At 47.1% G+C, this 26,033-nt stretch overlaps 1 protein-coding gene across 4 annotated transcripts in view; it reads right to left on the bottom strand.

Moving 5' to 3' along the window:
- SHISA6 (shisa family member 6) overlaps nucleotides 1-26,033 on the bottom strand; it is a 290,024-nt gene that overhangs the window by 244,499 nt on the left and 19,492 nt on the right. For all 4 annotated transcript variants that reach the window (XM_087440416.1, XM_087440417.1, XM_014789497.2 and 1 more), the window contains exon 3: nucleotides 21,828-21,988. In XM_087440416.1, coding sequence (XP_087296542.1) covers nucleotides 21,828-21,988 — 161 coding nt within the window. The remainder of the gene's footprint in view (nucleotides 1-21,827; nucleotides 21,989-26,033) is intronic.

Raw genomic sequence — 26,033 nt, forward strand, 5'->3', positions numbered from 1 at the left:
AAAATGGCAGCAACTCACAAAAATCACGCGCTGCCTCCAGCCTCAGGATGAGGAATCTGTCCCTCACCACACAGATGTGCAAACCGCATCCCAGCTCAGACCTCTAAGCACGCATTTCAAGGTCCTCAGATCAAACTGGAACAAGCAGCATCCCCAACCGCAGAGCCTTCTCCGTGAAGATTTACCTCTGAGGAGCACGTGTGTATCACGAAACCTGAAACTCGGTGGACATTTTCCAGGAATTTTTTCCTCGTTGATTTCATGTCAGCAAAATGCCACATGTGTTTGCAAACTGGCACCACGTTCCGCATCCTGAGCCGAGTGGCGGGCCATTGGGCCTCTGGGGTCATCCTGGGGAAGCACCTCCTCAGAACCACATCAGCTCTGGTCAGGAGGAGCAGAGGGGAGCTGTGGGATGGAACCCTGCAAGAGGAGGACCTGGGCTGAACACATCACTAAACCTGTCTGGTCTCAGTTTCCTCCCGTGAAGGATGGAGGCGATGATATTTGTATCTCATGACTGTTGTTGAGTTTAAATTGGACCACGTCCGTGAAAATGTAAAGTGCTATAGAAGTAAAATACAGCGTTAATGGAGTCATAAAAAATAGAACGATTTCCAAGGGGCATCGAGATTATTTTATCATAGGGAGATTTGTTAAAGTGAGCACACAACCAAAAGCCACTCCTCAATGAAGACGTCTCTTTTGAGCCCATAAGAAGACAGAAGAAAATATACTCAAAAGACAGGGCAGACACTGAGTTATCCACCCAACAGTCAATTTGTCCCTCTCCTTCTTTGCTAACAAAGCACACATTATTTAGGGCAGCAATAGAGCCAGCTACATAAAGGTTACTGGCACTGCCTGTCCCCCATTCCTGTTGCCTGGAATGCAGATATAAAGCCTGGAGCTGGGGCAGCCATCTTGTAATAATGAGGTAGTAAGCATAAGGTGAAGAGAGAAGATGGGAAAAGTCTGATTCTCTGAAGGCGTTGCTGAGCAGCTGAACCAGCTCCAGAAATGGCCTACCTTTGGACTTCCAACTAGGTAAGAAAATCAGCCTTTATTTGTTTCAGCCACAGTTGGTCAGTTTTCTGTTACTTGAAATTGAATATAATTCCAAACGATACAAATCATTTCTCCTATTCTTTACTATGTAAGAGTGTGTGTGTGTGTGTGTGTGTGTGTGCAGTTTTGAGTTGGTGATATGGGATCAGAGGTTTCTAATGGAAGTTGTTCCATGCAGAAGTACAAGAACTTTTGAATGAGGAAAGCTTAGGAGAACTAAAAAGGAACTGGGGAGAGGGCCCACCTGGTGGCACAGTGGTTAAGTGTGTGCGCTCCGCTTTGGCGGCCTGGGGTTCACAGGTTCAGATCCCAGGCGCACACCAACGCACCGTTTGTCAAGCCATGCTGTGGCGGCATCCCAGATAAAGCAGGGGAAGATGGGCACGGATGTTAGCCCAGGGCCAATCCTCCTCAGCAAAACAGAGGAGGATTGGAATCAAATGATTAGCTCAGGGCTGATCTTCCTCACACAAAAAAAAGAAAAGGAACGGGGAACATCAACCCACCAAGAAACCCAACAAGCCTAAAGTGTTAACCACACATAAGGCTCAAGCTAAAGATTTCCACAGATACTTTCCACTATGCTTCCCTCACAGCAACAGAAATATGAGATAAGTTGCCCCACAGCACAGGACAAAATTGGAATTTCCTTATTAGCCACTAAAGTTTTATGTTATTGAAATCCAAAACTGCACCTTACTTCTGTTACTTCCCCCTCCCTGTTCCAGCAGAAGATGGGTGTTTGGCATCTGCAATATTACCTGGCTTCTCTGCATTCAACAAGTATTTACCGAGTTCCCAAAGGCTGGTGTTAGGGTTATGTGCTTTATACAGTATCTGCTGACACCACTTCAGTGTGACTAGCTTATTTTCCTTAATTCAGATTCAAAAGAACAGAAAAATAAGCGTGTGCATGAGTTTATTCAGCATGAGGCTTCAGCCCTACTTGATTTTATTTCTGTAGGAGACAAATGAGTGGCTGAGCTGTAAAGGGAGGATGCAGAAGTAAAAAGAAAAACAGACCTTGAATCAGAAGACCTGAGTTCAAGTTTGGGTTAATACCTCTAGGTTGTGTGATGATGGATGCATTAATGAAAGCTTCTGAATCTCATAGTGAATCACCTATTTAAATGAAAATACTTCTTCCTCAACAGACCGATGTGATGATTAACTGATATATATACATACACATACACATATTTATTTGCTTTTGTAGAATGCTATATGAATGCAATGCATTTTATTACGTACATTGTCTAAAAGGACAGTAAGTAACAGTTAACTTTTTTATGGGAACACTTTACAGAGTTCAATAACCCTGAAAAGTAGGAAGTCTTATCTTCACTTATCAAACAAAAAATCTGAAGATTTGGTTGAGAAAAAACTCAGGCTTTCTGCTCCAAGTTCAATGGTTTTTGCACTCCGCTAGATCAATTAAACTATCCTGGAGCAAATCATAAACGAACAGCAGGACTGTTTTTAATGTAAACCTATGTTGAGCTCGCCACTCTATAAACCTGAATGTGGAATGTGGCTTTTGCAGAAATCAGAGTGAATGGCTCCATCTAAATTCCACCTTGCAGACTCGGAGCCTCAGTGAGGAGGCATCTCCCCCACCTGCTGCTTGAAGCTGCCCCTCGGGTTGGCAGGTGGGGAGATATTTGTTCACTTATGTCTCTAGATTATGGTGGTGAACGCGCAGTGTGACAGTAAATAAACAAGAATACGTTTAGTGCAAGTCATTTGCTCTCTTGTCCCTTTCCCACCGTCTACGTTCTTTCTACCTCGATGAGTCAGCTCTAGAATTCTACTCTGATGTTCAAAGTCTGGATAATAAATAAACAAGAGGATTCCAAAAAGCAAGACAGTGTAAGCTGATTTAAATAGTAAAGAGGGGGAGACCTGCAGAGGCCAGTGGGCAGAGTTTGGAGGAGTTTTGTGAGAAAGGAGAGAGGGGGAAGCAGCTTCTGTGGAAATGTAAGGCACTGAGAGTGAGGAAGATTAAGGAAAGGTTTTTTAAACATTTTTTAAGTTGTTTTAATTTAATTTTTTAAAATTTTTTAATTCTTTTAATTTTTTAAATTTGTCATATACCACAAATGTTTCATAGATCCCTTTGTTTTTTCTTCCAGAAGACCAAGCCAAGATTTGAATTGCTTTTTAATTATATTTGGGTAATTGACTGTCACTTCTTTGACTATAACACCACGTCAAGATAGCCGCCTAGTCACCCTGACTTTTTGTGAGTTATATTTTGTGGATGTTCTGAGATCAGAGACTTCAGAAAAGTTTTAAAGTGTTTTTTAGTTATGCTTGGTTATTTCAAAAAGAAATAATCTGAATAGGCCTATATCTATTAAAGAAATTGAACTTTTAGTTTAAAATCTTTAAAAATTAACAAAACTGTAGACTCAGATGGCCTCACTAGTGAATTTTACAAAAATTCTTCCACAAAATTGAAGAGGAGAGAAAGCTTCCCAATACATACTATGAGGTCAGAATTACACTGATTCCAAACCAAAATGACAAGAAAACAGAACTACAGACCAATATCCTTCAAGAACATAGACAGAAAAGTTCTTAACAAAATTTTAGCAAACCAAATCCAATAATATATAAAAATGATACGAAATCATAACCAAGTAAGGTTTATTCCAGGAATGAAAGGTTAATTTAACATTTGAAAACTAATCAGTATAATTCACCATATTAACAGACTAAAAAAAAAAAGCCATATGATCATCTCAATAGATACAGAAAAAGATACAGATATAGACACAATCCAACATCCATCCTTGATAAAAACTCTCCACAAACTAGCAGTAAAAGGAAATTTTGTCAACTTGATAAAAGGCATATCTGGAAAAGGTAGTACAAACATCACAACATAAATGACAGAATGCTTCCCCCTAAGATCAAAAACAAAGCGTTCACAGGAGGTCTTAGCCAGTGCAATAAGGCAAGAAAAAGAAATAAAAGGCAGCCAATGAGAAAGGAGAAGTAAAACTATCTTTATTGCAGATGATGTAATTGTCTATGTAGAAAATTCTAAAATCTATGAAAAAACTAAAAACCTAATCAGGGAATTAGCAAGCTGCAGGATAGAGGGTCATTATATAAAAATCAATCCTATTTTTATATATGAGCCACAAACAATCAAAAATTGAAATGGCCAGCTGTTTTCAAATGGGAGTATAAATGTGAATGTAAACACCACTATCATTATGATGTTCCCCTCAGGCATTCCCCTGGGACAAATCCTGGCATTCAAGGCCTCCACATTCTGTTTCCAACTCCCTTCTCTACCTTGCTGTCCTATTATTCCACCCCCTCACCATGAGCATGCTACTTCAAAAGGGCAGGTCTATTCTCTGTCCTATGAAGCCCACTCTTTCTACCCTGATGCTTTCCCTTAATTCACCCCATTCTTCTCTTGGCCAATCCCTCCCCAGCTTTCTGACTATCCAAGTCTTCTCTACCCTTCAAGGTCATATTCAATATCTACCACCTCTCATGCTGCCTCCTTGGCCCATTTCAGTCTTTGGCACAGTGCCTGGTATGCAGCAGGTCTTCACCAAAGCCTAAGAGAATGAATGAACTTACAGCATGCTCCTATCTATCTGAATGCCTATGCACAATTCACGGGTACCCCTCAGTTCAGGCTGGTTCATATGTTGTATTTCGACCTCCTCACAGGCCTAAGTGCAGCACCTTATTTCTAAGGATGATAAATAAACATTTCTTTAATCACAGTTTTTTTGCATATTTTTAACTCTTAGACAGCTATGTGACTCTTCATGTATACCCATCTTGTTTATTTGGTTAGACTAAATTCTCCATGGGCATGAAATCCCATCATTCGTTCCACAGTGCCTACAAGAGGGTCAGTACTCAATAATGGTTGAATAAGTGGATTCATGAATCTCAATCTACCTGGAGTAAATTTCAATCACAGCAATCATACATCCCAGAGGAAGTTTCAAAAAAGGAGCTTCAAGGTGCTTAAGCAAACCCTTACGTGGCAACAACATAAACAGAACTGCCACCAAGGCTTGTTTCTATCGTGGCTAATAGTGGCTCCTATTTAAGAATGCTTATATAGGAAAACATCTTGTTCCTTCTTAGAGAATGGCAAAGCTCAGAATACCCACTCGGCCCTTCTGACTCACTCGAGCCCACAGGCTGGAGGTTGCTCGTTGCTCTGGCCAGCCTCAGCTAAATCATCATGGCTCTGAAAATCACCGTGAGCTTCTTTTACAGGAAAATCTAAGGAGCCAGCTGTTTGCCCAGAGCAGCCCTGAGAGCGTGAGCCTGCTAATGAAAACTGAAAATACAGGTCAGTGCCCTGGCCTCGTCTCTCTCTCTCCCTCTCTCTCTCTCTCTCTCTGTTCTCTGCTGTTCTTGGTCTCAGTGACCTTATGGCTGTGAAAGAAAAATAATAGCAGGGCTGGAAACAATGCTCGACCGGGAGAGTTCAGGGAGCCTGTCTTTAGAAGCTCTTGTAACCACTCCTGGCACTGCCACATACAAGCTGTGTGACCTTGAGCAAGTCAGTCAGCCTCTCTGAATTTCAATCCTGTCATCTGCAGATGACAATGAGGATAATCATATCACTGACCTCATAGGATTCCTATCCAATTGCCTCTTAGGAAAGTGGGTTCACATGGACTAAAAGAAACTACAGAGTTCCCTGTCCTAGAAGCTATGGAAGGAAAAGTCTACGATTACTGTACAACACGGATCAAACTCCATAACAATAATACCAGTGCTTACCATCTATTACACACCAGCCATGAGCCAGACTGTGCTAGCTGCTTTATATTTACTGTCTCTTATCTCCACAAGGATCCTACAAGTAGATACTAGGATTCTTGTGGAGACAAAACAAACACAAGTCCACAGAGGTTAAGCCACGTCTTTGCTCAAGGTCACACATCTCGCCCGCTCTTTCCACGACAACGGTGCTTCTCTGGAGCTGAAACCATGGGCTGGTGGAGTCCTGCAGCCCCTGAACTCACCTGTCCCTCCAAAGGACTGTAGGAAGTGTCTTTGCAGCTGCACCAGAAGGAGGAATTGAGTCGGGGCCCAAACTGCTCACTCCAGAGAGGATTCAACAGCAAGCCTAAGACGTTGCTGCTTTAGCTTCTTTCCACGGAAAAAGCAGGGCTGTTTCTCTGCCACGAGGACGCCCTACCACCTCCCTGTAAAATGACCCAAACTGCACCCTAGCGTTCCCCATCGTGAGGCCGTTTGGCAGCAGTGTCTTCTCGCCGCCCTGGCCACCCAGCTCCACCTCCTGCCCTGCCCGGCCTCCTCTGAGGCCCCATTTCCTTTCATCTAAATCTTATGGGGAAAGAAATGCCACATTTATTAAAGTGCAGGCTTATCTATTTCATCACAGATCTAAGCTGCAGTGATAAACCCCCACGCTAAAAACACACAAAGGGAACTATGAAGCCTGAATACCGACCAGAATCCAGAAGCAGGGAGGGGTAAGTGTGGGCTTCTGCCCAGCTGCTGGCTGTCTTCCCCACCCACTCAGGGGTCTCTATCCAGAAGAGACTGTTCCTGCCTCCTTGCAGGGGGAGGTGGTTGGGCTGAGGCAAGGTCCACACTGACATACTTTCTAGATAGTTCTGGCAAAACCTCCACAAACGTTCTATTTAGGAAAAATTGGCTTTGTGGCATCTTATACAACTCCCGAATACTCTAAATGGATCGCCTTCTCTTCATTCAGCAGCCACGGGCCAGAACACAGGGTGCAGGAGAGCCCAGAGTTCCTGGCAGTGAAGATGCGAGGACCCACGGGTGAATATGACACAGCTTCGGATTCCAAGTCGCTCACAGCCGGGGACACAGTGTTGGGGACTCTCCTCAGAGGTTTCCCAAAATGTGTCGGCTTCACTAGTGGAGTAACATCTGTGGCCTCCACATCAGAATCAAATGTAGGGAAACACCACTCTATCAGAGCTTTCGGACACTTCTCCAGGGGTGCCCCAGTGGCCTCAGCCATCCTGTGCAAGGGCACAGTCCACTGAAGGCCACGACAAACCGTTATTACCGTGGGAAGCACAGACCGTAGCCACAGGGATTCACCACACCTGATGGCTTTTTATACCGGTGGTTTGTTGTAGAAAGCATCACACGGTCCCAAGCCCCCTTCCAGGCCACACTGTGACACTGATCACTAATTGTCCCACATGAGTCATTCTTCTCTAGTGGAAGAAAATATTTTAACTGGTCACATGGCCACCCAAAATGAAGATTACGTCGACTAATGTGATGTAAGTGGGAGTGGTATGGCAACCTCAAACAAGCGTCCTTAAAGAAATGCGGCATGATCTTCTTGGTCCTTTTTTCCTCCTAATGCCTGAAATGCAGACATGATGGCATGAGCTTGGGCAGCCATCTTGGGCCATGATATGGAAGCCACATGCTTAGGAGCGACCAGACATGAAGAGCTTGGGTCCCTTACACTGTAGAGCCATACCATCCCGGGACTGACTTCTCTTACAGGAGAGAAAGAGAAGCTTCTCTTTTGTATCAACGACTGTTATTTTAGGTATTCTGTCATTTACAAGCATGCATAATCATAACCGCTGCACCCTGTCTAACATATTAAATAACTGCATTCATTCTGTCATCCATTTATTCAAGAAATAGTTATTGAACACCTACTAAGTGCCAAAGTATGTGCGTTGTGAATACAGTAAGCAAAACAGAAATGTCTCTGGCCTTGAGGCACTTATAGTCTAATGGGTCATTATTGCTTCTGCTTAGATATGGTGAGATGTACCTATGGCTAAATTCAGGTCTAGAACTCTCGGAGAAGGAAGTCTGTATAAGTACATGTACATGTGGGAGGTGTGTGTGTGTGAGAGAGAGAGAGACAGAGAGAGAGACCAGATTCTTTGACTTCCTTTATAATTGTTGTGGCAACATCTACTGGAAAACTGGACAACCCAGCTCAGCTCAGCTCATCCATTAACACTCAGATCCTTCCTTATTTTCTTCTGGGTAAAAGCTCTCGGCTAGTCATTCCAGGTCCTTGCACTGGCCTGGCTATGTTCATCAACCATCTGCTCTGGCCCAAATCTTTGAAGTCATCCATGACTCTTATCTTCCCCTCAGACTTTCTATATAATCCATCAACAAATGCTGCCATTTCTACTTTCAAATAAATCCTGAACTCTTTATTAGATACTAGGATTGTAAAAATGATGAATTTCATAAATCTAGTAGTTGTTTCCTGGCTGTGTAAGAGAACATCCTTGAATTTAGAAGACACATGATGGAACAGTTAGGAATGAAGAATCATATTATGATATCTACTACTTACTCTCAGATGGTTCAGTCTGATGATGATGATGATGGTGATAGCAATGATGATGATGGTGACATTGATAGAGATGATGATGATGGTGATGGCGAGAATGAGAAGGAAGGGGGGGGCAAATGTTAACAACTAGTCAAGGCCATACAGGTGCTCACTGTATCACTCAATCACTTGCAAATTTTCCATTGGTTTGAAATTGTTCAAAATAAGAAGTTAAGAATAAATAAACCCCAAAGCCGAGTCTTTCTTACATCCTCCATTACTACCATGCAGTCCAAGCCTCCATCTACCTCCCATTACCTGGATGGTGAAATAACTTCCACCTCTCCCACCACCATCTCCTTTCCTCCATCTTTGCCTTTCCAGGGTCTATTCTGAACATGGCGACCAGAGTGATTATTTAAAACACAGTCAGATCACATCACTCATCTGCTGCAAACCGTACAACGGCTCCTATGACACCCACAATGAATCCCAAGACGCCACCATGGCTCACAAGGCCCAGCTCTGTGACTTCATCCACTAATGGTCTCTACCTTGGCTCTCTCCACTCCAGCCACTCTGGCCTTCTTGTTCCCCAAACACAGCAGGCGCCATCCCACCTCTGCCCTGCACACACACATGTGGCTCTTTCTCTCAGTCATTCAGGTCTCTGCTTCAGTGTCCCTTCTTCAGATCAGGCTTCTTCCTACCACTTCCCACCATTTCCTACTTCCTTTCCATGTCTATTTCTCCCGGAAGCACTTATCATTACCTGATATTATGTTGTATGTTTGTGGGTTCATTTTCTGCCTCCTCTAACTGGATGTAAGCACCAAGAGACTAGGGACTTCGTTTTGTTCACTCCCATATCCCCAATGCCTGATACCTGCTAAAGGATCAAAATCTTTTTCATATGAATAAAGGGATCAGTGTACCTTGAGTTCCACCCTGACCTCCCCCTTTCCTTCCTCCCAAGGTGCTGCCAAGAGGCTGTGGTCCTGGCGCCTCCTCCTCTGGGAACCTCTCACCTTAGACCCTCACAAGCCTCCTCTCCAATCCCCCTTGCAGGGCCCAACCTTGCCCCATCCCCACCCCCATCCCCATCCGCCATCACTAGCCCAACTGAGCCATATGGCAGCTCCACAGTAGGCACTCCCTCCCTTTCCCACACACCTCCTGCCCTCGAGGGACACAGTCTTTATGTTTAAAGAAGGAAAAACAAAAGTCCTCTGCTCAGAGCAGCCTTCTACAACAGGACACTGAGGTCCAATTCCTTCTGGCCTTTTCCCCAGTTCTATAATCACTACTGTCTGTTTACAGAAAAGCCACCACCAACCGTTCCAAAGGAATTGGTCACTGCTCTGCTTTGCAAACCTTTGGTCCCTAATCATCCCTGCCCTCTAGGCTCTTGTTGACCCCAGTTCACCTGCCAGGAGCACCCTCCACCTTCCTCCTTGCACATTTAATCCTACCCACCCTTCAAGACACTCAGTGGCCCCCGCTCTGACCAGAGCAGCTTCCTTCTGAACCTTCTGGGCACAGGACCTGTAATTCTGGTGGGGCACCTGTATGGCTGATTATTTTTTTATTGTGTAGTCTTGTCTTTCTGCTCCTGGATTTAAGCTCCTGAGGTCGGGACTGTGTCTTATCCATCATCTCACTCCCACAGAACCTAAGGGAGTACTTGGCGCATGGTGGGTGCCTCACATCCAGCTGTGGATGGCTCAATACTGCCTCCTCCTCCATCTTCGGTTCCTAAATAGCCTTTACTCTGCAGGTGATGGACTTGGAACCCCCCAGGAAAAAAGACCCCTGACGCCCACTGGGGTAGAGGCTGGTCTCTCCCTCACCCTGCAAGCTCCCGCCCTTTGCAACCCTGAGGGCCAGGTCATCCACCTGCCCTCCCTCGAGCCCTGGGCAAGTTGTCTTCCTTGCCCAGTGCCCTCTTGCTCCTGTCCTCATGCACAGTGGCTGTTGGTCCCTCTGTTTTGCCAACTCACTGAGGTAATTGTGAATTCTAACCCTGCCCACAGTCCTCTGGCTTTCCCTCTCACCTCACTCTGGTAACAGCCAGAACATATTCTAAATCCTCCTGCTTCCTGGGCGCTGTGGGTAATTAGTGGGCCAGCTCAGAGACTCTCCCTTCTCCCCGGCCATACGGTGAGATTAGCCTCCGTCTGCCCCTCAGTCAGGCTCAAGCTGCCTCCCCAGCAGGAGGGCCGGGGTTGGGGGTTCCGTTCTGGCCAAGCTGGCTCCTCCCGCCCCGGGAGGATGAGGCCTCAGAGTGGGGAGGCCGCCCAGGGCACAGCCGGCCTGGCCAGGGCAAGGGCAGCTCCTCTGGCTTCTGGAAGCCTCTGCTTCCCCTTCTTATGGCAATCCTGTGCTGGGAAAAGCCACTCACCGCCCCCAGGATGGGAATACAGGTGCTTGGGACTCACTTTCTAAATGGCGTTAAATTGTGAATAGGAATGAACTCCCTCTCATGACGAGCCTGGCGCTGAGAATGCAATAGTGATTTGGCCATTGGGCTTGCCTGGGCTCTGACCCCAGGGGTCACAGACTCCCAAGAGAAAGACAAGTTGGTGTGGCCACTAAGAAAGTGAGCCCAGGATTGGGCAGCCTGAGTCAGACCCACATGCTGCCACTCCAAGCCGTGCACCCAGGGACAGGCTGCCCCGTCGCTCCGTGCCCCTGCCAGCCCCAGTCTGCTGGGACAGCGAGAGGACTCACAGGAGGAGGTTCTGAGCACAGTCAGCCCTTGACAAATGCTAGCGACTGCTCCCATCATAGTCTTAGAAAGGGAGAATCTTAGAAGTTGCTAGGCCAGCCTCCTGCATAAGCTGAAAATGCCCAGTGGCTCCCCATACCCTGCTTACAGGCATCCTGGGTGAGTGGCTCAGTACCGGCCAGGTGCCGTCCTGGAGCCGAGGGGCTCACGTCATGAGAACATCTGCCCTCAGGTTGAGCAAACCCTGGCCTCCTCTGGGGTCCTCCTGCAGTCTCAAGTCCACGCACGGGGCAACCAGGAGCGGGCACAGATGCACGACCATGGGACAGACTTCACAGAGCTGCAGGGGGTCCTGGTGCCCTGTCCGCACCTCTGGTCAGCCTGACTTCAGGCCTTGGGCTCTGGGGTCAGACTGCCTGTGTTCAGAGCCCCGACCAGCCCCCTCCTGGTTGCGTGACCTTGGGCAGGATTCTGAAGCCCCCGAGCCTCAGTGTCCTCATCTACAAAGTGGGCGTGCTAACAGTGACAGCTTCACAGGGTTGTATAAGTTGAGATGAGCCAATGCATGGAAAGCACTTTACACAGCATGTCAGTTGTTAATGTCATTTAAAGAATGGGGTTCTTGGGCTTCCCAGCAGCCATGTCACTCTCCTGGCATGCACAGGGCACAGGTGTCTACAGCAGGACACAGGAGCACAGGTGTCAGATCCCTAGTCATGAGAAGAGCAGGCGTGTCCCCGCCCTGGATCCGGATTCGAGGTTCTTTCAATGCAGCCTAAAAGCAGCTGTTTCCAGAGCTACCAACCCATCTGCTCTGTTTGTTCACACCGAACAGAGCGTGAACTGCACCCCACGACTCTCTCATGTGACCTGCTGTTCCCCACGCAGAACTTATGGGGTCTTCTGCCCCAAACACGGGATTTTTAATGTGCCGTTCACGTCACGTCTTGTGTGTGCCAGGCCCTGAACGAGGCTCTGGGGACTGAGGGGTGGGGTGAGCTGAGCTGACGCCAGACATGCCTTAGGGAGACTGGAGAGCACAGGGGTTACTAACTCATTTAATCCTCACTACCACACATGGGGGAGATATTATTATCCCAGTTTACAGACCAGGAAACTGAGGCACGGAGAGGTTAAGTAAACACGTCAAGGCCCACGGCTAGGAAGAGGCAGAGCTGGGTCCCGAGCTGGGCCAACGCCCGTGTTCACCCACTCCACCGCCTCTACAATGACGGGGAGAGGAGGGAGGGGCTCACCGGCCAGGGAGTCAGGGAATGCACCCGGGGAAGCGAGAGCTAAGCTGAGACCTGGGAGATGAGGAGGAATAGGCGAGGCTGAGGGAGAGTGGACAAGAAGAGACTATCCCAGACAGAGTGAGGAGCAGAGCATACGCGAGAAGCTTGACGAGGCAGAGAACGTGCCCCCACGAACCAAACGGGCTCAGGGGGCCAGGGCTTCGGCCTTGATGGAGGGAGAGGCGGGAGCTCCATTGTGGCTGCAGAGCCCAGCGGGAGCCTGCTCCCCGAATCCCAAAGGCATGTGAAGGAGGTCGCCGGGCCGTGGAGGGGACAGAAGCCAGTCTGCAGTGGGCTGAGGGGCAGGTGGGAGAGAGGAAGTGGATGCAGCAGGCGCAGACAACTGTCTTGCAAAGTTCAGCTGTCAGAGAGAGAAGGCAGGAAGGGTGTGAAGCGGAGGGGTGGTCGTCCTCCTGCGTTAGGTGGGGGAGTGGAGCACACTGACATGCTAAAGAACAGAGCTCCAGAGGAGGGGAGGGGCACAGATCAAGGGGGCAAGGGGTCTGTGGGCTGGAAATAAATGGGATCTGAGAGAGAAGGAGAAGGATGAGCCTTGAACAGCAGAAGGGGGCCTGTTCAATGTAACCTTGGGGTGTCTACACCCATGGAGACATTTTGAACCCTGCATCTGTCATTATCCAAGGGGCACTCGCCATCCCTCCTAGTGATGTGTCACTTGTAAATTTAATAAGCACGCTTTCTACATCATCACCCAGGTGACAGATAAAGCCACCGAGAAGGTCAGGGCCGCGGAGGACCCTGGTCTCCGCTGTGATGTGGTTAATTCATCAACCCTCGTTAGGCCTTGTTCCACTGGCTGTAAAATCAGGATCAAGCAACACCCTGGCCAGTGTCGCAGGAAAGGGAGGAGGGGAAACGGGCCCGACATTACAGAGCACCTCAGGGGCTCACGGCTCTGCGTTGGCCCTTGAGTCCCCACAGTATCCTGGTGAGGGATGTGTCCCTATTCACTTGTCACACGGAAGCAAACGTCACCTGGAAGGAGCCTGTGGCTTTCAGAGAGAGGTTAAGAACAGAGGCTGACAAACTAGAGCCCACGGGCCAGATCCTGCCAACCGTCTATTGTTGTTAATAACGGTTTACGGTGACACAGCCGTGCCCGTTCATTTCTGTATCACTGTGGCTGCACTGGTGCTACGATGGTAGAAGTAAGTAGCCTTATGACCGCAGAGCCTATAACATTAACCATCTGGCCCCTTTCAGAAGAAGTTTGCCAACTGCTGTCGAAGAGCCCTGGACTCAGGTCTATCAGCTCGTCCAAGCTCAGATGGGATCTGGACCTTGGTTTGTCTGATTCCAAAACCCACAGGCTACTGCTGCATCACCTTGCCCCTGTACGGGGGGTGTCTTCTTGTGGAGGAGAAAGTCAGAGAAAGTTCTCTCGTTAACTAGTTAAAAGTTCAACGTTAACTCGTTGCTATTAGAAATGCTAACTGGTTATCCTGCTTCTCAACAGAGCCCATTTCTACTACTCAGCAACCAGAGCAATCTTATTAAAACAGAAATCAGATCATCTTAGTTAAATCAAATCCACACTCGTTACTGTGGCCTCCAAGACCCTGCATGACTGGCCCGTGTCTACCCTCTGTTGTCATCAGGCACCCCCCCATTCCTTCATTCACCACACTCCATACCCATGTCTGCTTTCTGTTCCTTGAATTTGCCAGGTTTGCTCCCGCCTCAGGGCCTTTGCACTTGCTGTTCCCTCTGCCTGTAATGTTCTTCCTCTAGATCTCCCCATGGCTGGCTCCTCCTCCTTGGTCAGGCGCCAGCTCAAAAGCCACCTCTTAGGACCACACTATTGAAAGCACTCCTTCTCCCCAGTGTTCCCCTAACACATTACCTGCCTGAGTGTGTCCTGAGCATTTAGCACTCTCTGGAGTTATTTACCTGTTTACTTTACATCTCCTCCCATGCAGTGTAAGCTCCACAAAGGGAGAGGGTTTATTCTGTTCACTACTGAAACTTGAACTCAAGTAGACACTCAACATCATGAACACTTAAATCAGCTCTGTCCAATGTAAGCGTCATGTGAATCCCAGATGTGAGCCACGTATGTAACTTTACATTTCTCAGTGGTCACATTAAAAAATAAGAACAAGTGAAATTAATTTTAATAAGAGATTTGATTTAACCCAATATATCCAAAATGTTATCATTTCAACATATGATCAATATAAAAATTCATGGAGATATTTTACCGTCTTTTTTTCATATCGACCCCTTGAGATCTCCCGTGGCTCTGGAACACACTGCAAGCCCTCAACAGCCACATGTAGCTTAGTGACCAACAGGGAGACGGCACAGACTTAAAACAGTGTTTCCCTGGCCAGATGCTGCTCTGACTGCTCAACATTACAACTCACTTAATCTCCACAGCAGCCCTAGGAGGGAGACACTATTAGTAGCCCCATTTTACAGATGGCAAAGTCAAGGCAGAGTCTGGATTCAGACCAGTCTGGCTCTGTAGTCTCTGCTTTTAATCAGCACCTAAACTGCCTTTAATTCTTCGTCGAAGCTTGAATGAATCAAGTGATGGAATTTCATAGAAAGGATCTAGTGTCGTGGGGGAACTGGCGACATCAAGAATACATGTGGGGAGTGGCTCTGAAACAGACCATGTAAAGGTCTCGTTGTCCAGAAATCACTCAACTGAAATGTCCTGCAAATCCAGAAGGAAGCAAGAAAGGAAAATTCTGGAACAACCAAAATGGATGTAAAAGAATGGGTAAAAGGCAGGTCCTTCCACCCAGAAAGGTGAGCAGGGCCTATGGACTGTTACTTACCACACAAGCTTAAGAAGCTTGGTGGTCTGCTTGCTCATCTAGATTAAAGCCTTGACTAAGAAAGAGGAGTGGCTGTGCTGAGGTCAACAGGAGGAGTGAGCTGACCGCTGAACCCAAGGGAGGAGATGACCACAACAAACCACAGAAGCTGACCCTGAACCCACAGAGCCCCACAGTGTAGGGGGCCTCACACCCACACACATGGAAGCCCCTGGCAGCATCCCTCTCACAGAATGCTCCTTCCAGACTTCATTCACCATCCTTATGATCTCGGCAGGCCACTCGCACCATTTGCATACCCCATGCCTGCCCTTTTCAGCCTGTTGAACTCTTTGGCATCCTTCACGGCCCAGTCAAGCATCCTGTCCTCTGTGGAATCTCGGGCTTCTCATTCCCTCCTTTGCACCCATACCCTGCGTCATCCTTGTGAGGACGTCTACATGCTTGTCAGCACTTCTTCAGGGAGTAGGAGCCAAAAGGGTTCCATGCACGGACCCCCAGGACCCTACACAGCATCAGGTACATGATAAGCTCAGTGGAAACTATTTGGGAAGACAGAGTAATACGTAGTGTATTTTATCCTAATAATTCTATCTTTCAAAAACAAGTGAGACAAAAATTAGTTTAGATGCTTCAAGGGCCAAATGCTTCACCCCTAAACCTTGGGTCAAGCGTAATAGCAGCCTCTTTGCAAAGCTGAGATGAATGATACCCTGCTATCTATGTTTAACATGAAGTGAAATATAAGGAACCAGTAACAGAAGAGAGGCTCGATAGCACAGAGCCTGAAGCCCAGGCTCGGGTCGGAATCCTCCCTCTACCAAGGACTACGTATGTGACCTTGGGCAAGGTCTCCAATCTCCCTGTCTTCAATTTTCTCATCTGTAAAATGGAGATAACAATCACACCACCTCACAGTTGTGCTGATTAAATGATGTAATGTGGGTAAAGCACATATAATGTGCCCGGTACTTCATATTAACTACATTATAAGTACCAACTAATGTTACTCCTGTTATCAGGGATTAGTGATACCTTTTCTCTACCACCAGCCTTGACTCAGTGAACTTTCTGGGTTTTTTGGATCCTGTAAGGAGGCAATAAAGAAAGAGTGGTTGCCTCATGTGGCTGCTGTGGTCAGCCTTCGGTCCACCCTAGGTCACCCCCAGGTGGAGACTTACAGGGCCAATGGCTGCAAGAACAAGGGCACAGTGAGAGGGAATGGAGGGAATCTAACATTTGGGCAAAGAGTAACGAGACCCCATTTGGAAAAGGCCAATGCCAGTCCACTGGGAATCTGTCCAAATAACAGGTATAGATTTGGAAAGAAATTACTGCCAAGAGAAAACACTGGAGGGGCAGGGGATGGCCAGGAAAGTAGTAGGAATGAAAAGACAGGAGCAGTGCGGGCTCAATTAGTGCATTTTTTAACAGAAGAGCCGAGAACCAGTTACAGCTGGAGACCCCTAAGGTGAGAGATGGATCAATATAATCAGAGAAACCATGAAAAGGAATGTAGGCAGATGGAAGCAGTGAGAGTCAGGAAGAAGGAAAAGGAGAAACGACTATGTAGAGAAAGATGGAGGAGATGCAGCTGATAAGAGAGGATGGTCATGATGATGATGAAAACGAAGATGACTGCTGAGCATGAACCCTGAGCCAAGCCAGTGCTAAGCACTTAAAATACAAGGATTACTTCATTCAACTCCTTCAATGGCCCTTCGAGGAGGGTTATTCCTCCTAGTTATTCCCACCTTACAGACATGGAATTGAAGCCACATAGCCTGGGTCCTGGAGCTTATAAATGGGGAGCCAAGATTCACACCCAGGTCTGTCTAGTGCACAGACCACATTTTCAACCCCAACACTGGAGCCTGGATGCTGAGGCCTGGCCCTACCACCTCTCACCTAGGCAACCCCTGTGTGCCTCAGTTTCCTCACAGGCCAAGTACAGGTTGGGTCAGCTGATCTCACCATCCCTTTAGAGCTCCTAAGTCTTATGAGGCCATCATCTCAGCCTCCTCTAGAACAAGACAGTCCTGTTCCCCTGGGGATGACTAAGCAAAGAAAAGCCCCATTTCCCAGTAGGGGCTGAGGTTGACTAGAATTTTCCCAGAATTCAGGCGTATAGCACAGGTTGTCTGGCTTCACCTGAAGCCCTAAACCTGTCCCTGGGAACAGGGACTCTGAGCTGCCTGGGCTTCCAAAACCTCTGTAAAGGAGTCTTTCTTGGCAGAGTGAGCAGAATGGGCAGGACCCCCCTGGGTTTCCGCATCTCTGAGCCCAGCCAAGGAAATGAGGCTCCCAGCCTCTGGCTGCCCTGAGCCTTGGAGTCCTGGGTCAGCCCCAGACAGGAGGAGAGAGGCCGTGGGGCTTGGTGAGAAGCCTGGGCACTGGAAATCAGGGCCTCCCAGCTCAGCTCCCCGCTGGATGACCACTCCACTGGGCTGTCAAAGTGACTGACTCAACACTGACTTTGCAGAGGGCCACAGAAGGTACACACAACCTTGACGGGAGCTCTTCAGCATGCAGCTATGTAACCAATACCTGCATGTTGGCTCCTATGTCCATCCAAGTAAAGGACGGTGTCCTCATTCATTCATTCCCCGCTCAAATGGCCATTGAGCAATTACGATGATCTTTGAGGCAATGTCCTTGGTTCGGGGACAACACCGTGAATAAGAAGACCAAAGCTTTGCCTACACGGAGCTTACAGTCTGATAGGGAGAGAGACAATAAACCAACAAACCAAATATACGATGGTAGGTGGCGTGGGTGATCAAACGAAATAAAGGAGGGGACAAGGGCACATGAGGAGGTTAGGAAAAGTGGTGCCAACTGAGCATCAAATTTCACAGCACAAACTTCTGATGCTGGAAAGTTTCTGCCACAAAACAGAGGGGGAAAATAGCAAGAACACACATGCCATGAGGAGGGACAGGGTGTCTGGATTCCAGCGAGAGAAGCAGAAGGTGACAGGAGCTGAGGTTAGGGGAGCACGGAGTGGCTGGCTATGCAGGCCTGTAGCAAAGAGCAACTCTGTCAGCTGTCCAGCCTTCCTTCTTCATCTCAGTGAAGCTTAAAGGGTCACACCCCTCGGGTCCCTTTGTTGTTGTTAGTGCCATCGAGTCGATTCCTACTCCTAGTGACCCTGTGTACCCTGCCTGGTCTTTTTTGCACCATCCTCTCACCGTCCAGCATCAGACAATGCTCTGCTGCTGTTCATAGAGTTTTCACGGCCAATTTTTTCAGAAGCGGGCAGCCAGATCCTTCTTCTCAGTCTGTCTTAGTCTGGAAGCTCTGCTGAAACCTGTCCACCGTGGGTGACCCTGCTGATGTTTGAAATTCCAGTGGCATAGCTTTCAGCATCCCAGCAACACGCAGCCGCCACAGTGTGACAACCACAGACAAGTGGTGTGGCTCCCTGACTGGGAAATGAACCAGGGCCACAGCGGTGAGAGCGCCAAACCTTAACCACTAGACCACCATTGGCTCCCTTAGTTGGCCATCAAAGTGCACGGCTTTGACAAGAGGCAGGGTGACTGACTGCTCATTTATACAACTCACAGTGGGGGGTAGCTGGGGCATAAATATTTATTTCCTCCAGCTCATGCCACTCTTGATAATGGGAAGTTGGATATCAAAATTCTGGAACCCCAACACATGATGTCATTGCTACTGCCAGGGACAGATACTCTACCCTATTCTCCCCCAGCTGCCCCAAACCAGGCTCTTTAGGGGCAGGTCAGGCCAGGTGAACATGCTAGGTCTCCACACCTCCTCATCCATGAAGACCAAACAAGCCCACAAGAACCCTCTGAGATCCTGGGCTCAGGGGACCAGCAACTCCAGGCGTGGTGCATTTCCTGATGCCTGGCCCTGCCTGGCCCTCTAATCAATTCTGATATTTCTACTTGTGCCTGCTTCTGCCCAGGCATCCCCATTCATAGCCTCAGACTGACCCCCTCCCTCTCTCAGATGAGCCTGAGTCCTCCACTCTCCTCTGCCCACCTGCCGTGGAGAGGACTTGTCCCTGCAGCCCACTGACCTGGACCAGCCAGGATCCATTTTGTGGGTCTTGATGTGAACCCAAGCTCCACAGTCCTCAGGCACGTTCTCCTTATTTGATAGTCTTCCTCTCAGCTCTGGTTCTCAACGTTTGCCTAACAACGGAACCATGCGGGAAATTTTTGAAAAATACTAGTGTCCAGGTTCTACTCCAGACCAATTAAATCAGAATCTTTAGGTGAGGGCCAGGCATTAGTATTTCCAGAATTGCCCACATAATTCCAATGTGCAGCCAGGGCTGAGGATCGCTATGCTAAACGGGTCTTCTTCAACTTTAATGTGCGTACAAATCACCTGGGGATCTTGTTAAAATGCAGATTCGAATTCAGTAGGTCTGGAGAAGGGTCCATGGTTCTGCTTTTCTAACAGGCTCCCATGGGATGCAGTCACTGCTGGTCCACGGACCACACTTTGAGTAGTGAGGGTCTGTAGGCAGCCAGATTTGAGTAGTGGGGGATGGAAGTGGGCTACACTGATTTTTCTACATCCTAAGTAACCATCTATTATGAAGTTCCCTTTAAAGTTGGAAAGAGACTTCTGGAAGAGTTAGGATAAAAGGGAAGGGAAGAGAAGGGAAGAGGAATTTTCTGCTAATATGGGATTAGGGGCTCCTACACCTAAGAAATGTTACAGGATCCACTCTCTGTTATAAATAAAGTCCCCCACAGAATATCCAGCATATAACAAGTGCTCAATAAATGGTACTTGTGCTACCCATGGTATCACTGTTTTTATTATTATCAGGGCAGGACCCTCATTCCACTTCCTAAACCAAACAAACACGTGCTTTCGACATCCAAGACCCTGACAGACCCCACAAAGCCCTACAAAGCACTTTCACTTTCAGAGGATGTGCCACAAGCAGACTTGAGTCCAGGGGTTTTCATCCCAGACACAACCCCGTGGACCCTGCCTGGTCTAGGGACACAAAGGCCTTTGTTTCTCTCATTTATTTGATTCATTTGCTGTGATTGGTGGATATACTCCCACAGCCCAGTTATGGCTAATATTGAGTGTTGACTATGTGTCAGGACCCATTTTTAAGTGCTCTTGCTGGTTTAACTCATTATATCCTTAAAAACAACTCTAGGCAGCAGGTACTATTCACCACAAGGGCAGATGAGGAAACTCAGAAAGGCAAAGAAACTTGCTCGAAGTCACATAGATCATAAGTGACAGGACCAGAAAACAAGCCGAGGGGGATAGATTTCAGAGCCCAGGCTTTTCCACGGCTTCTCAAACTTTACTTACTAAGTGATTTCACTAACATGCAGGTTCTCATTTAGCAGAGAGATGGAGCCTGAGATTCTGTATTGCTCACAAACTCCCAAGTGTTGCTGATGCGGCCGGTCCACAGACAGCCTTTTGAGTAGCAAAACTCCTCATATGCTCTGCTGCCTTCTGGTATTACCGGATATTTTCCTTAAGATCTCTCTAAAAGACTCTTGCCACCATACTCCTACGATCAGTGATTTGTTGATTTGACCAATGGCAAAATCACAGTAAACCTCCACTTTGAACACTCACACAAAGCTCTGTTTAAACTTCTGTTCGAATTGCAATATTTTGTGGCAAAGGATATCGGCTATTTGGAAAAGCAGTTGGGTCCATTATAAGCTGTAGATGTTGCCGGTTGTTATGAAATTGCTTTTAAATGTAAGTGTCACCATTAAGAATGCCTTCTGGGCCAGCGAAACAAGTCCCATCTCTAAAAGCCGAGTGAAGAGTTCCAATTTGAGAAATATAGGGAGGATTTCTCGAAACACAGGAGTGAATCATATAACTCGAAGCTTTGCTTCTTGGATCACCAGAGGAGAGGATGTATACAGAAACCAGAGAAATGACAAATCTTCCTGTCCAGTGAAAGGCATTTAAGGGCAAATCAAGACCGTCCACTTAATCAGGCTGGACTCAGTGGCTGGAAACTAAATTTCCTTGAGCTTCATTTATTTTCCCTATGATAAGGAAAATGAGCCCTGCTCAGTTTCCTTCACAGGGTCATAGGGATGACCAAGTAAAAGAGTAGAAGGTATAGTGCTATTAAATAGCAGCTCATCATACATCCAAGGAATCTATAACGCACAAAAAAGGGTCACCCTACAATGCAGACATAATCCCCACCCTTGGGAAGTGCTCTTTGAGATAGTTAAGCAGTCTCTACATCTGACTGCAGCAATTTCTTGTCCCATACCTAGCACCGTAGGCAGCCTAAACCATCCCACCACAGGGGCAAGTGGGTGACCGCACTCCACCACGGCTGACGCAAGCTCCCTTTCAGGGAAGAGAATTGTGCCAGCCCCTCACTAAATCACGGATGCCCTAAATCGTCAGCTCCATTCTAGCCCGGACACTCACTGGCGGCAGCCTCCCATGCCAGTCCCTCCCCAGGGGGACAGTCCCCAGACTTGTTCACAAGCCCGCCTGCCCATTAGAGTCTCTCACCACACAGGGCTTCACGACCTGCCCCGCCAGAGCAGAAACATCACTGAAACCTCTCACCAGCCTCAGCAAAGACTCAAGGTGATCAGATCGCTCTCACTTACCTGGAGTCTGCTTGGCCGTACGCACGGGGGTGTAGTGGTTTTTAGAGGACGATCTGACCGGCGTGTTCTCTTTGGGAGAGGTATCGATAGCCGAGATCGTTTCTCTTTCACAGTGTGCTATGGGGATTGGTCCCTGTTGTCTTAAGATGTCAGCCAGAGCCCTAAACGAGAAGGAGATCACACAATGAGATTTACCGAGCAGTTGTGCATGGCCACAAGGAGAGCTGGCTTACTTTTGGAGGCCTTTTGATGTACGGAGCCCTGGGAGGAGATGGAGACACAGCATTCACAGTGCTCAATAGTCACAGTTTCGTTTGGCGCTGGTCTCAGTGGGAAAGCAGGGTAGAGGCTGCCATGCCTGGGGATACAGGCACCAAAAGGCAGTGATTATGGTTTCTTTCTTTAATTCATTTCATAGCAACAAACTCTGAACCTTTTCAAAATACTGGCTCCCCAAATACCCCCCATGCCAGGCAGACCTCTACGGTCGCTGACCAGTGGAATGCCACCACAGTGAATGGTGTCAAATTCAGCAGCAGGTTATTAATATTAGGGGCACCAATATCCCCATCGAAAAACACACTGAGTAGCATGTAGTCTACACTGGTGACGCAAATAAATGCAACACACAGCTCCCGCCGTCAAAGGAAGGCTTGATTTAGCTGCAAAGACAGGACGTACAGATAAAACGATAAATATCAGAACACATGGATGGTGCAGACAGCGAATGCAACTGGAGCTCAGAGGAGGGCGCAATTACAAACACAGACAGGAAAACACACAGGAAGAAAGAGAGATGCACAGAGATGTTTCTGTAGCTGGAACGGCCTACCGCCTCTGCAAGAAACGCAGTTACCCCGAGAGGGCAGCTTTAATTCGCTCAACACCTAGCTTCAACAACCACACATGCACTTATTGAGGACTCACGTGCATTGGTCGCTGCAGAGACAGAGGGAAATCGGACATAATTCCTGCCATCGAGGGGCTCACAGTTAGGGGAAATCACTCCCACACCTGGTTTCAAACAGGACTCCCTCTGTGGGTGTGACACATGAAATAACCACTGTCAATGGAAACACGCAGGGATGCTGTAAGGAGGGAAAGACGAATGTGGACAAGCCACAGGAGACCACCATCTGCATACTGTTATTTTAGGGTCAGGTCTCTGGTTCTCAGTGCACCCCTGCTTTGCATGAGCCAGGCAAGGAGTCTTCTATCTACTCAGGGTGTTCCTGATGGGCGGGCATGGCACCTCACCTCCAGGCCTCTCCCAGCCAGCCCAGCCCACCCTAGGCTTCATTCACACTGGGATTCCAGCTCCTGCATTCTGCCCCCTTGGAAAGTGACAACCATGGCAGTTTAAAAATGTGTCTGAGAGTGAACTGTTTCCTTCCATTAGGCCGCCTCTGACATGCTAAACCTTCCCAGGAGAAGAGCATCGAGCTGGCAATCTTATCATCTACTGGCATTTATACAGCAATTTCAGATTTTCCAAATGCTTTCCCCTCGCTGGCTTTCTTTTCTCTCACGCTGTAAAGGAAAGAGCAGACACATGCCACCACCCCATTCTCTTGCCTGGACCAAGGAGTGAGGGAGAACACACAAGCTTTACTTGGTAAAGGAAGTTCAGGCAGACCTGGGGGTCTGGGTCATAGGCCTAAGATTCAGGGCCTCGGAACAAGAAGAAAGCACTGCCCTAGAAAGTCAAGAGATTTGGGTTCTAATCCCAGCTCTGCAGTTGATTACTGTGGCCCTTTGGGCAGACTTGTTAACCTCTAAAATTGAAATTTAATCTTTTTTCCCCATCATCAAAACAAAGGGGATAAACTAACATGACCTCTAAGATCCCTTCTAATTCCAAAATTTGATAAATATTATTTATTTTTTTAACCACACACCCATGCAAGTTACCTTGATTCCTTCACCCCTCTGTTATCAAAGGCAGTTTCCTACCATCTTTCATGGTAAGAAAACAATGAGTTAAAAGTTATAACAGAAATAGACCAATGGAATAGAATTGAAAGTCCAGAAATAAACCCATACACCTATGAACAATTGATTTTTGACAAGCGTGCCGAGATCATTCAATGGGGAAAGAAGAGTTTCTTCAACAAATAGTGCTGGGACGACTGGATCGCCACATGCAAAAGAATGAAGTTGGATCCCTACCTCACACCATATATAAAAATTAACTCAAAATGGATCATAGAGCTAAATATTAGAGCTAAAACTATAAACTCATAGAAGTCAATCTTTGCAACCTCAGATTTGGCAATCCTTTTTTAAATATGACACCGAAAGCACAAGCAACAAAAGAAAAAAGTAAATGAAATGGATTTCACCAAAATTAAAGACTTTTCTGCATCAGAGGATACCATCAAGAAAATGAAAGACAACTCGTAGAGTGGGAGAAAATATTTGAAAATCATATTTCTGATAAGAGACTTGTATCCAGAATATATAAAGAAATCTTACAATTAAACAACAAAAAATAACCCAATTTAAAAATGGACAAAGAATATAAATAGACATTTCTCCAAAGAAGGTATACATGAAAAGTTGCTCAACATCATCAGTCATCAGGAAAATGCAAATCAAAATCATGACGAGATACCCCTTCCTACCCACTAGAATAGCTATAACTGAAAAGACAATACCAAATGTTGGCAAGGATGTGGAGAAATTGGAGCCTTCATATGCTGCTGGTGGGAATGTAAAATGGTGCAGACCTTTTGGTAAACAGTTTAGCAGTTCCTCAAAATGTTAAAACGTTGTTACCATATGGCCCAGCAATCCTACTCCTAGGTATATAACCAACAGAAATGAAAACATATGTCTACACAAAACTTGTATATGAAGGTTCATAGCAGCATTATTAATAATAGCCAAAAGGTGGAAACAACCCAAATGTCCATCAACTGAAGAATGGATAAACAAAACGTGGTATATTCACACAATGGGTTATTATTCGGCCTTAAAAAGCAATGAAGTACTGACACATGCTACAACATGGATGAACCTTGAAAACATCATGTGAAGTGAAAGAAGCCAGTCACGGAAGACCACACGCTGTATGATTCTATTTATGTAAAATGTCCAGATGAGGCAGATTCATAGAGACAGAAAGTAGATTTGTCCAGGGTCTGGACGAAGGACAAATGGAGAGTGACTGCTAATCGGCACGCAGTTTCTTTCTGGGGAGATGAAAATGTTCTAAAGTTAGATAGCAGTGATAGCTGGACAACTCTGAGAATGTATAAAAATCACTGAATTGTAAACTTAAAATTTAAGGAAGAATTTTATGGTAGGTGAATTATATATCAATAAAGCTATTACAAAATAAAAAGTTTATATTCTTTTTCTTGCCTCCCAAGTTCTTATCAAGACTCCTACATCTCTGATGAAGGAGAATGGAGTCCTGTGGTTAAATCCAGCACCTTCAGTAGGCCAATATGATTCTACATTAGTGGTTCCCAACCACGGTGATTCTGTCCCCAGGGCACATCTGGTAATATGGAGACATTTTTGGCAGTCACGACTGGGGAGGGAAGAGCTACTGGCATCTGGTGGGTAGAGTCCAGAGATGCTGCTAAACATCCTAACATGCAAAGGACAGCCTCCCCACAACCAAGAATTATCTGGCCCCAAATGTCAATAATGGCGAGGTTGAGAAATCCTGATCTACATCTACACAGCACCAGATGAAGTGGGCCTTTGATTAAGGTTCAGTGCAGTCTAGTTCCACAGATAGCTACTGAGCAGCTGTATGAAGATCAGATGCTGGGCTCTGGGACACACTGGGGCTGGGGACACTGAAACGAATGTTCTAGAGGAGCAGGCCTTGTCTGTTTAGGCCATCGTTGTATCCTCAGATCCTCAGGTCTTGGCACGTTGCCCAGCTATTACATAACAGAGAAGGGAATGAAGATGGTCCCTGCCCCAGCCTCTGTAGGGCTTTCAGCCCAGCATCACTTTTGTCCACATTGACAGTGCAAATGTCAATTCCAGAGCAGATTCTCTCCAGGGCTCATTGGCCAAGGAGGAGCCAGCAGAGAAGAGATTTTCAAACAGAGTTCAACTCTCCTGGCACAGGGTGACACTCAGTGCCCGTCTCCTGAGAAGCCCACAGGACGCAGGTTCTGAGGACCATCAGGCTCAGTGGACACCAAGTGTGCTTGGGTCTGGCTTGCTGCTGGAGAATGAGTT

The sequence above is a fragment of the Ceratotherium simum genome, chromosome 16 (genome assembly GCF_057802395.1).
Source record: "Ceratotherium simum simum isolate JZ-2026a chromosome 16, ASM5780239v1, whole genome shotgun sequence".
Classification (NCBI taxonomy): Eukaryota; Metazoa; Chordata; class Mammalia; order Perissodactyla; family Rhinocerotidae; genus Ceratotherium; species Ceratotherium simum.